Source organism: Triticum aestivum, chromosome 4A, assembly GCF_018294505.1.
Source record: "Triticum aestivum cultivar Chinese Spring chromosome 4A, IWGSC CS RefSeq v2.1, whole genome shotgun sequence".
Lineage (NCBI taxonomy): Eukaryota > Viridiplantae > Streptophyta > Magnoliopsida > Poales > Poaceae > Triticum > Triticum aestivum.
In genome coordinates this window covers 306,570,784-306,582,613 of record NC_057803.1, presented here as the reverse complement: position 1 = coordinate 306,582,613, position 11,830 = coordinate 306,570,784, and the positions used below count along the sequence as shown (strand labels likewise).

Here is an 11,830-nt window from a genome sequence, read left to right as displayed (position 1 = left end):
CCTAGTTTCTTTACAAATCGGACCACCTCTCGAGTAGGGCATTTTGGAGATCGAGCTCCATGATGGCCTTAATTTTGAAAATTTCAAAATTCAAACTTTCAGTTTCAATTTTTTTGATAAAATTACACATGCACATAAGGATGTAATGTGTATGTGAGTAAGATTTCAGGATGAAATAACTTGAATTGCGAGCTACAGAGAAAAACAAAAATCATGGACTATGAGGATAAACAGTTCATCTATACCTCTATACCAATATAAAAAGACCCAAAGGGGTAGATCCAATTAATCTCGGCCATCAAATCATGTCAATCCAACGACTTAGACTGCTTCAATGTCGAGCGTTCAACACATTTAGCATGCAGTTAATTTCATGTCAAATATAATGCTAATCACATAATAATACGTAAATAATATCCTATCTAATATCCGCATGCACTTAATATACTTCCAAATTAACGTGCATTGCACGTACACATTGACTAATATGCTAAAAGCTCTAGATTTGCTTTTTTTAGCTTTCATTCTGACCTAAAAATTTACATACATCTACATTATGCCTCTAGATATATGTATACCTTTTTCAGAATTTTGTGAAACCAAAAAATTTGAATTTTATTTTCAAAATTAGGACTTCCACGGAGCTCGGTCTCCATTCGGCATTTTCGGTCACGAGCTTCAAAAAATGAAACGGAAGGGGGAAAGGAGAAAAAGAAAAGGAAACAGGCATGGGGAACTGAATTAGGACAAGCACAAGAAAAATCCTTCAAAAAAAAAGGACAAGCACAAGAAACGGAGAGTAAGAAGCAGAGAGGGGTTGGATCCAAGAAGAGGGTGGGGAGGCTACATGGAGGCGGCGATGGATCTGATGCGGCGGATGCCGCCGGGGAGCACCGAGACGGCGCTCAACGCGCTGCTCTCCCTCCTCCCCGACCACTCCCTCGACCTCCTCTCCCAGGTCGACCTCCGGCTCCAGGTAGGCAACCGCCGTTTCTTGCTCCGCGTTTACACCACTTCTAGCTCACTGATTCGGATAGGTGTTAAACTGCGTCGAAAACATTCCCCTGTAATTGCTCAGCGGGCATGCTGTCATCGATTCCTTTCATGTGTTGAATTTAGACAAGAAATCCACCTCCTTTAGGTTTATGGCACGCCCCTCTTTTGCGTCATTGGATGAAGTCGAGTAAAATGACTATTGCATTCTACAGTACGTTTAGGTGCTTGAATCGAACTTGCACCACTGGATATGTTACTCGAGTGGCTCTAACCAACCTCGCTAAAGGTTGTTTTAGGCGATGTTTTCTTTTTCAATGTTCTAACATAGAAGCAATTGATTTCATTCCATTTAGTGTTTCTCATTCTTTTCCCCCTTCTTTTCTTCTGAACGTTGTAAACATTGCAGGTTTGCATGGATAAGGAGAACAATAAGGAATACATTCTTTGCGAGTATAACCGCGACACCGATTCCTATCGGTCAGCAAACCCTTGATACCTCCCTGATTTCCATTTTACTTATGCTCTCTATAATCATATGCATTGCGGGAAGAAATCATCCTATGAACTAGGTGACACACCACATATTGCTGCGGGAATTTCTAGACTATATAACGTTAAAGGCTGGTAAGATGATAGCATTAGCCTTTGAAGAAGATAGTAGACACAACATACAACGTATCTAAAAGTTAGTCATCAGGTAACATAATCTAAAATTTGTAAAACTGTTTGGTCTCCACAACCACACTGTTGTAGGTGAAAGCGGCTGCCCACATCACATTTCTCCAATGCACAATCATTTTCTGGATGGACAGGAAAAGAACTCATGAATCATCAAACAAATAAATAATTAGAATGGTAAAAAAAAATCCTGTAAGATGGCATATTGCAAGGGGAGACATTCTAGCCAAACACAACAACTGCATATAGCACTTCATTGAGATGACAAGCTATGATGGTATTCAACCCTGACCGCATGCTCATAAATCATACCACGACATGATACATCGCCCTATCAGATCAATTAACTGCTTTCTGCAAAGAGACCAAATTGAGCAATGCAAGCTTTTTAAGGAAGTGAGGAAGACGTTGTATCAAACACAACACATGCATACTCTACTAGCGTCATAGGGTGGTTTATTGCATTGAAATGCTATATAAAAGTATTCACTACTTTCTTTTTGCCGGTGTATTCACTACTTTCATATTAACAGTATCACAAATAACATAATCTTTTGTCAGATAAATGAATCAATTTATGCATAGGCCCCACACTGTATCATTGGTACTTTTGTATTATTAAATCTTCTGCAACATTGAGAAAGCAGGACAAGAAGTGAACAACAGAACAGAAACAGAAAAAGCAGATGAGAAAAAGGGAAGAAGAATATCATATCTCGTAGAGTACACACTGTACGTTATTTGCAGAGTCTTTCACCCTTGGCCCATCTGTAGGTTGCAGTAATGTGTCGCCACTAAAAGTAAAGCAAACTGAGCTTCTGTGAGATACAAACATAGAAGGGAAGGAAACAAACATTGGGAACATGGAAAAAATATAAAGGAAGAGAAGTTCATGAAATAGAGGCTGGCCTTTATGATGCTGTTCATATGGCTGTGTGGCTGCAGTGGAAGAACATGGTGAACGAGTCTCTCTCGTACTGGAGCCATAGAAAAAAAGAATGTGGAGGAGACAGAGCAGTTGCTGCTGTAGAAACAGATGAAGGGGGACCCATGGCGAAGATTGATTAGGAGATTTTAAGCGAATGGGAGAATTCAAAGCACAAACACACACGATTGCTCATGCATGTGGTTTGGAGCATTAGTTAGCGAGAAAAGCAACGAGTATGGGTTGATTTTTGGCTACAGATGGGTTCTAATCATTTGGGTTGAGACAAAAGAGGAAGGAGAAGCTGAGATGGCAGCGGAAACGTGACTAGAATGGAATGGTTGGGAGATACTGAAGAAGGCTGCACTATACCGCTAGATCCAATGGCCATAAATGAAGCTATGCTGCGTTGATAACAAAATGAAGAGCTGATATTTTTGGTGATTTGGCTGCATAAGAGAGCAAGAAAATAATGTTAGTGCAGATGAATTGTGTAAGAATACATGATAAATGAATCAAAACGAGAAAGGAAAAAGTGAAAGGATGCCTTGGAGGGACCTAGGATTAGGTGGTTGGTATTTCACACCGTACATCGCTATAATTGTCTTCTTTTGTTGCACTGCCTGATATAATCTTACTTACATTGATACTCCCTCCTGTCCTTTTTACTCCGCGTATTAGTTTTCTATCAAGCAAAACTTTGCAAAGTTTGACCAAATTTATATTAAGAAATATCAACATCTACAATACCAAATATATATATTGCGAAACTTACATTTTATAATGAATCTAAAAATATTGATTTGGCATTGTGAATGTTGATACTTTTTTGTATAAGTTTGGTCAAAGTAGAGATACTTTGACTTAGGGCAAAACTTATATGCAGACTAAAAAAGACCGGAGGGAGTATATCGCTACAGTATATTTGCTACAGTTATCTTCTTTTATTGCACTGCCTGATATAATCTTGCTTACATTGATATATCGCTACAGTATATTCCAATGAAACTTTGTTCAGTTCCACTTTCCATGACTGTAAATTATCAAGCGTTAGCCTTGCCAAACAAACCAAATGATCCAATAAGTAAATGCATCGAGAAAATTAGTGCAAAAAGTTGAATTAGTGGATGTGATTCCCGTTCTTAATTCAAATTTGTTTCTCATTTGTTGATATTGAGTTGCCTTTCAGATCACCTTGGTCAAACATATATGAGCCTCCTTTAGAAGATGGGACAGTTCCCTCAGAAGAGATGAGGAATCTTGAAGTCGAGGCAAATGAGGTTTTCTCTGTCTATCGTGATCAGTAAGATTCATATTTTATTTACTTGACCTTTTTATGCAGTAATGTACTAAGCACATGCAGCATGACGGAATGTTATCACTTGTAGTAGAAGATTACACTATCCGGCATACAGGTGTTAATATATATAGTAGGTGAAGGCTAAAGCATGTAATTCGACCTTCTGTTGGCAATTAGGTACTATGAAGGTGGGATCTCATCTGTGTACATTTGGGAGGATGAAGACGAGAGTTTCATTGCATGCTTCTTAATAAAGAAAGGTCTGTTTGAATGCTTGATCTCATCTTATTAGCTAACCACATAGTCTATTTTATTATCATTTATTTCATTTTGTGGTTCCAGATGGACAAGGGAAAAGAAGTTATATGCAAATAGGTTCGTGGGATGCTATTCATGTTATCCAGGTGGCTCAAGATACACTGTCCATGAAGTTGTCAATTATTTTGCTGTTGTCTTATGTTACCTCATGATTTGACAAATGAATGTCCATGTACTGCAATAGGTTGGTCCTGAAGAGGAAGGAGCAGCACATTACTGCTTGAACAGCACTGTTATGCTGTCATTGACAACAGATAACAAGCAATCGGGAACTTTCAACTTGTCCGGATCAATTAGGCGGCAGGTTATCCATTCCTCCCTCTTCATATCAACGGAAGGTGCTATGTGAGATATATGCATGTCTTGCATCGCCGCTTTCCACAACTGTTGATGTGTGTATTAACAGAACAGATTCGATTCTGTCATCAACATAAACTGTACTTGTTGTAGATCAATTGTCTGTCAACATTACAATCTAGCAGTAAACCAGTATGCCTATCTGTAATTCTAGGTTCTAAATGGCGCCACTGGTTTTTGGTTTGGGGATATTGAGGCCTAACTGTGCTGGATGGATGGCCAAGGCTATCTGTTTTAGCTAGCTAGGCAGGAATTTGATTTTCGTTGATTAGAAACTGCTTGCTAAGCTGTCTGTGTGTTGGTGTTTTCAGATGAGCATGACTCTCGCTGTGGCAGATGGGCATCTGGTTAACATGGGGAAAATGATAGAAGAGATGGAGGGCAAGCTGAGAAATTCACTGGACCAGGTCTCAGCTTCGTCACTGTTAAAATATGTTGCCTAGTCAGTCATTTCTATCAGTTCGGACTTTTGAGAAACTTGGCTAGCGCATCAGTTCAATATAGTATCAGAGCCATAAGGTCTTGGGACCAAATCCTGGCCAACACACTATTTAATATAAAAATAGTTAGGGCAACTCCAACGCACGGCCCCAAATCGTCCGCTTCTGTCTGTTTGGGGGTAAACGGACAAACGAGACGTCCCAACGCAGGACCCCATCTCTATTTTTTGTCCCGTTCGTGTCCGTTCTGCTCCATCTCCATACCAAACTTGGTCTGGGTTTGGGGCCGAGGCGGATAGAAAACAGACGTCTCACGTCCTCTTCGTCCGGAGTCTGGCCCACCTGTCACCCTCTCTCCTCTTTTCTCCCCCCTCATCAACCATGCCGTCGCCCACCCACCCACCCACCCAGGAAGCTGCGGGACGCCGAGGAAAAGCACAAGACGCCGGCGAGGAGCAGCAGCGCGGGACGGCGGTGAGGAGCTGCGGATGACGCGGGGTGCCGGCGAGGAGCTGCAGCGCGGGACACCCGCGAGGTGCCGCAGCAGTGCGGGATGCGACTGCGACGGCCGGCGCGGCGGGGCACGGCAGCCGGCGCTGCGGGCGCGACGGCGAGCGCGGTGGGGCACGGCGGCGGGCGCGGCTGCGGGTGCGACGGCGGGCATTGTGGGGAATGGCGGTGGGTGCAGCGGCGAGCGCTGCGCTGCAGGGCGGAGGGGGCGACGGCGGGCGCTGCGTGGCGCGGCTGCGGGCTCGAGGCGGGGCGCGGTGATGGCGCGCACGAGCTCGAGGCGGCGGCGACAGCTGCGGGGCATGGCATGGCGCGACGAGCAGAGTGCGGGCACGGTATCAGGGCGAGGCGGCAAGCTGCCAGGTGGCTGTCGGGCGCGCACGAGCTCATGCCGCAGCAGCAGGAGAGCCGCCGAGCCAGGCCATCGGAGCCCTGTGCGTGTGCTGCGCGCTAGGCACGTGCGTGCCGCGGCGTGTGCTACCGCACGCTGGGCGCCGCCACAGCATGCTTCGTGTGTGTGTGTGTGTGTGTGCAGACGCATGATGGGTGCATGCAGGCCGAGCACAGCAGGGTGCTGCCGGCGGCGGCGTCCACGCCTGCCAGGTGTTTGAAGAAATGTCGAGGGCGGACATCACGAAATGGAGCAGAAATGGAGCAGCGCCGTTGGGTGCAGAGGCCCGTTTTGGGTCTAGCGTTGGAGTTGCCCTTATGATCTAATCTCAACCCCACGTCTAAGATCTTCCTGTACGTCCACATCATAGACGTGAGAGGGAGTGTTAAAATATGTTGCCTCGTTATTTCTATATGTTCGGATTTTTGAGAAACTTGGCTAGCGCATCAGTTCAATAATCATATATATTTTTTATTCTTTTATCTAGCGAGATCTTTTTTTTATCTAAAACGACGACGCATTGCCTTGACTGCAGGTCTATTTTGGGAAAACCAGGGAAATGGTTTGCACTCTTAGGCCACCGCCTGAAGTACTTAACATGAGACTACCCGACAGCTGATCAGATAAATTGATAGCAATGCCAATTTAACATGGCGTTTTATCTCTAGTGTCATATCACTTTCCGCATCTGTATCTGTATTTAATCACAACAGAGTTTTCTTGTCCTTTGACGTGTGATGACGAACTGGGTATTGCAATCGATGCCGGCTGCGAAATATATATCTTAGTAAAATCCTGTCAGTTCTACATATTATTGCCTAAATTTAAGCTATTTCGGGCCTGTTTGATTCATGACCAACTTTGCCACAAGTAATATTAGAACTAATAGCACCGGAGGTCCTGGAACTTGTTTTAGAGGCCCTAGACCTTGTTATGTGATAACTTTTTATGTGATACTCCCTCCTTTCATCTATATAGGGTCTAATGCGTTTTTCGAGGCTAACTTTGACCAAATGTTAGAGCAACAATATATGACTTGCAACTTACACAAAGCACGTCGTCAAATTCGTATGTGAAAGGAGATTTCAATGATATAATTTTCACATTATGCATGTCATGTACTATTAATCTTGTCAATAGTCAAAGACCGTCTTGAAAAACACATTAGACCTTATGTATTATTAATCTTGTCAATAGTCAAAGGCCGTCTTGAAAAACACATTAGACCTTATATAGATGGAAGGAGGGAGTAACTTTTTTAGAGAAAAAGCATGCGTCCAACTTTATAGATAAAGCCACCAGACAAAGTTTCAACCAACACAATCAACCAACCAAACAAGAAAACGAAAGTACGCCTCAAACAAGGGATCACCTGAAGTTAAGATACATGGCTCCTAGGCCAGTACACGGCACGTAGGCCGGAGAGAAGGATACGACCTAGCTGCTAGCAACTAGTCCAAGCAACGCAAAAAACAGCTAAGCAACATGCTCCTGTTTGGAAAGGGAAGACGTCGAGGCCGGCACTTTAGAAATCATCAGATCAAGAGCATCATGGTCCTCCGTCTTAGTCAATGATCTCCATTGCTGCAAGAGGATACAAGATTTAAATAAGCGGTCAGCAGGCTTAGCAGGAAAAACATGCTTAATGGTAAACTTGTTTCTAGTCGTTCACAGGCCCAACAAACCACTCCAAGTCCTACACAAAAGACCCTTTTAGTAACACCATTCAACGACCGGGCAAGGACCCGGAGCCTAGAGAAAGACAAGGGATCCCATGTGACCTGTAGCCACGATCTAACACAACTCCAAACCAGCTTGGCCAAAACACAATGAAAAAAGATATGATTCATATCCTCCAGAGCACCACAAAGGGCGCATAATTCTGATCCAGGGCCGTTCCTCTTACGAATTTGGTCCGCTGCGGGCAAACGCCCTCTAAAAGATTGCTAGAGGAATATCTTGATTTTAGGAGGGATGCAGGCCCGCCGGACCTGAGAAAATCTGTTGGTGGGAGTGCCACCAACGAGCTTAGAATATAGAGACTTAACCGAAAAGCGACCAGACGAGGTATGGGGCGAGACTACCGAGTCCACGTTCTCCGAGAGCGGGGGGAAGAGAGCAGAGAGTCTTTGCCAGTCTTCAAGCTCTACGGGAGATAAGGAACACCGGAAAGCCAGGTCCCAATTATTAACCGAAAGCTCGGCAATAGAGATACTTGGGTTAGGGCAATAAGAGAATAGAGTGGGGAAGCTCACGGAGAGAGGTGAGTCTCCACACCACTAATCAAGCCAAAAGCGAACAGAGGAGCCATCTCCAACCACAAACTTAACATGATAAAAAATAGAGGTCTAACTTTAACCAAATCCCACCAGAATTGGGATCCTCCTCGGGCAGAGGCAAACAAAGGACTAGAGAGAGGGAAGTACTTAGCTTTGAGGATCGAGTACCATAAGGATCCCATACCTGTAGTCATGATTTTCCATCACCATTTAATCAGAAGATACTTATTCATAATGGCAGTGTTAATAATGCTCAACCCCCCAAGGTTTTTGGGTCTACACATAAGTTTCCACCTGACAAATCTGTATTTCCGCTTATTATCTGCAGCGTTCCAATAAAATGCCCCTCTATGTTTGTCGAAGCAAATAAAAGCCCATGAGAAACATTGGTAAGGAGGATAGGCAAGCGTTGATCAGCGCTACTTTCCCAGCATTAGTATTATATCTGCCTCACAAAGGAAGGACCCTGTTGTCCACTTTAGCTACAGCTGGCGCAAATTCTTTCGCATAAAGCAGATCAGGGGAAATAGGGAGGCCCAAGTATTTAAAGGGAAAGGATCCCAACTTGCAGTTGAGGAGGTGGGCCACCCTTAAGGCTTTGGTGTCATCCACACCGGTAACAATGACGTCACTCTTAGAGAAGTTAATTTTAAGTCCCGACAAGGCTTCGAAACAAAACCGAATGAACTTGAGGTGGGCAATACAAGAATCATTTAGGTCGACCATAATGATAGTATCATCTGCATATTGAAGATCAGTGACCCCTTCCGGAACAAGATGTGAGATGACAGGAGAGATGTGGCCTTGAGAGGTTGCTCTAGATAATATATGAGATAAAGCATCCGCAACAAAGTTGAACAAGATAGGAGACGCAGGGTCACCTTGCCGAAGGCCCCTACCATTGGCAAAGTAATTACTGACCTAGCCATTAACAGAGACCACAGTATGGCCCCTCGAGACCAACTGCATGATCCAATGGACATAAGCCCCATCAAAGCCTTTTGCTAGAAGCACCTTTCTCAAAAAAGGCCAGCCAACCGAGTCGTAAGCTTTCTCAAAGTCTAACTTTAGAATTACAGCTTTAGATTTACAAATCTTCAGACCGTGCACAATCTCATGGAGACACATGATCCCATCAAGGATAAAACGACCTTTAATGAAAGCAGGTTGGAAAGGCCTAATAGTTATGTGAGCTATAGAAGTAAGGCGAGTGGCAAAGCCCGTAGCCGGAAATTTAGCAAAATTATTAATAAGAGCGACATGTCTGAACTAGGATATGCGCTCCGCTCCTTTTACTTTAGGGATAAGAGTAATAACCGCGTAGTTCAGGCGCGAGATATCCACCGTGCCTAGGCAGAAACCCTAAATAATTTGACACACCAACCGGCGTAGCTGTGGCCATAACTTCCTAAACAAGGGGATAGAAAACCCATCCGGGCCAGAGGCAGGATTTGGGTTAGCAGAGTTTATGACCTCCCAGATCTCCTTATCAGACAAAGGAACCATTAGCGCATCATTCTCATCAGCCAAAATCCTATTAGCATTATCCCACAAAGAGGGCAAGATAGAGAGGCCACTTTCCTGTTTGGCCCCCAGGAGAGAGGAGAAGAAATCCACGACATGTGCAATAATCTGGGATTGATTCGAGCATCTAGCACCATTAATGATGAGGCTATCGATGAAACACCTTCTCTTCTCCCATTAGCAATAGCAAAGAAGTAGGCCGTAGGAGAATCACCTTTAAGGGTCCAGTTAAGGGTACCACGATGATGCCAATAAATTTCTGCCTGCTGATGCAACTGCATCAGCGCGGCTTCTAGGTTATATATGATAGACCAGTCGTGGTCAGAGAGGCCAATCGAGTCAGCAGTAAGGTCCAGGCTCGAGATTTGATTTTCTAAGGAATTTTTCTCCCTGCGTACCTCCGCAGCCCTATTGCAAGACCAGCCCCTAAGAAACTTCCTCAACTCGCAAGAGCACTTGTGCCAATCATCCATGGGGCCAAAGGAATGTGGGGAGGGGGAGAGTAGAAGTGAGATCTTAGAAGCCAGCATGGGAATGAATCCCTCCACAAGAAGCCAAGAGGCATCGAATTGAAAGCGCGAAGAGGCCATAGGAAGATTGAGGCCAAAATCAAGGATGAGGGGCGCATGGTCAGAACCCACTGCAGGTTTAGCTTTCAGATAAGCACGAGGAAATAGAGAATCCCAGCCAGGGCAAATGAAAGCCCGATCCAGCACCGACTGGACCGGATTAATCTGATGATTAGACCAGGTGAAGCGAGCTCCCACCCGAGGAAGCTCGCGAATGGTGAAAGCACAAGTGCTCCCTAGGTGGTTTTGATAATTGATGACAACATATCTCTTGTTGGACTAACATTTCTATCTAGCATGTTTCAGATAAGTTCAACAATGGAGTGGCATGGACTAAAGGTTGTGGGAACTCCTTCAAGATGCTAAGGACAAAGGATTGGCTCAAGCTCAAAAGCTCAAGACTCTTCATTTTATATTTTAGTGATCCAAGATCACATCGAATCTTTAGGAAAAGCCAATACTATCAAGGAGGGATGAGGTGTTGCTTAATGAGCCTCTTGCTTCATGTGCTTAGTGATATGCTCCAAAACCCTCAACTACTTTCCCATATCCTCATATGACCTAAACCCTAAGCCAAACTCGGTCATACCGATTCTTTCTATCCGGCGCCACTGAGTTTCACTTGTCATAAGCCACTGCCAAACCCCAGCAATTCGGTTCTACCGATAGGGATCTCGGTCTCACCAAGATGGGATTGCAAACTCTCTGTTTCCCTTTCGTAACTTTTCGGTCTCACCGAAAGAGCGGATCGGTCCCACCGAGATTGCAATGTAAATTCAATGTTTCCTTTTTGTAACTTTTCGGTCTCACCGAAAGAGCAAATCGGTCCCACCGAGTTTGCCTGACCAACTCTCTGGTTAGCTAATTACCAAAATCGGTCTCACCGAGTTTGTGTAATCGGTATCACCGAGATTACGTTATACCCAAACCCTAACCATATCGGTCCTACCGAGTTGCATGTCAGTCCCACCGAAAATCTCTAACGGTCACTAGGTTTACCTTTTCGGTCCGACCGAGTTTGTTGATTCGGTCCCACTGAGATTGGAAAACTGTGTGTAACGGTTGGATTATGTGTGGAGGCTATATATACCCCTCCACCTCATCTTCATTCGTGGAGAGAGCCATCAGAACACTTCTACACTTCCAACTCACATGTTCTGAGAGAGAACTACCTACTCATGTGTTGAGGCCAAGATATTCCATTCCTACCATATGAATCTTGATCTCTAGCTTTCCCCAAGTTGCTTTCCACTCAAATATTCTTTCCACAAAATCCAAATCCTATGAGAGAGAGTTGAGTGTTGGGGAGACTATCATTTGGAGCACAAGAGCAAGGAGTTCATTACCTACACACCATTTGTTACTTCTTGGAGAGTGGTGTCTCCTAGATTGGCTAGGTGTTACTTGGGAGCCTCCGACAAGATTGTGGAGTTGAACCAAGGAGTTTGTAAGGGAAAGGAGATCGCCTACTTCGTGAAGATCTACCGCTAGTGAGGCAAGTCCTTCGTGGGCGATGGCCATGGTGGGATAGAAAAGGTTGCAA

At 44.4% G+C, this 11,830-nt stretch overlaps 1 protein-coding gene across 1 annotated transcript; it reads left to right on the top strand.

Annotated features, from left to right (window-relative positions):
- The first annotated feature begins 690 nt into the window (after nt 1–690).
- LOC123086009 (probable F-actin-capping protein subunit beta) lies at nt 691–6,724 on the top strand. Its single transcript, XM_044507712.1, has 8 exons — nt 691–976; nt 1,403–1,473; nt 3,789–3,902; nt 4,077–4,159; nt 4,242–4,303; nt 4,402–4,521; nt 4,886–4,981; nt 6,451–6,724. The coding sequence occupies exons 1-8, from the start codon at nt 848–850 to the stop codon at nt 6,532–6,534; spliced, it is 759 nt and encodes a 252-aa protein (XP_044363647.1). The 5' UTR covers nt 691–847; the 3' UTR covers nt 6,535–6,724.
- The last annotated feature ends 5,106 nt before the right edge of the window (nt 6,725–11,830 follow it).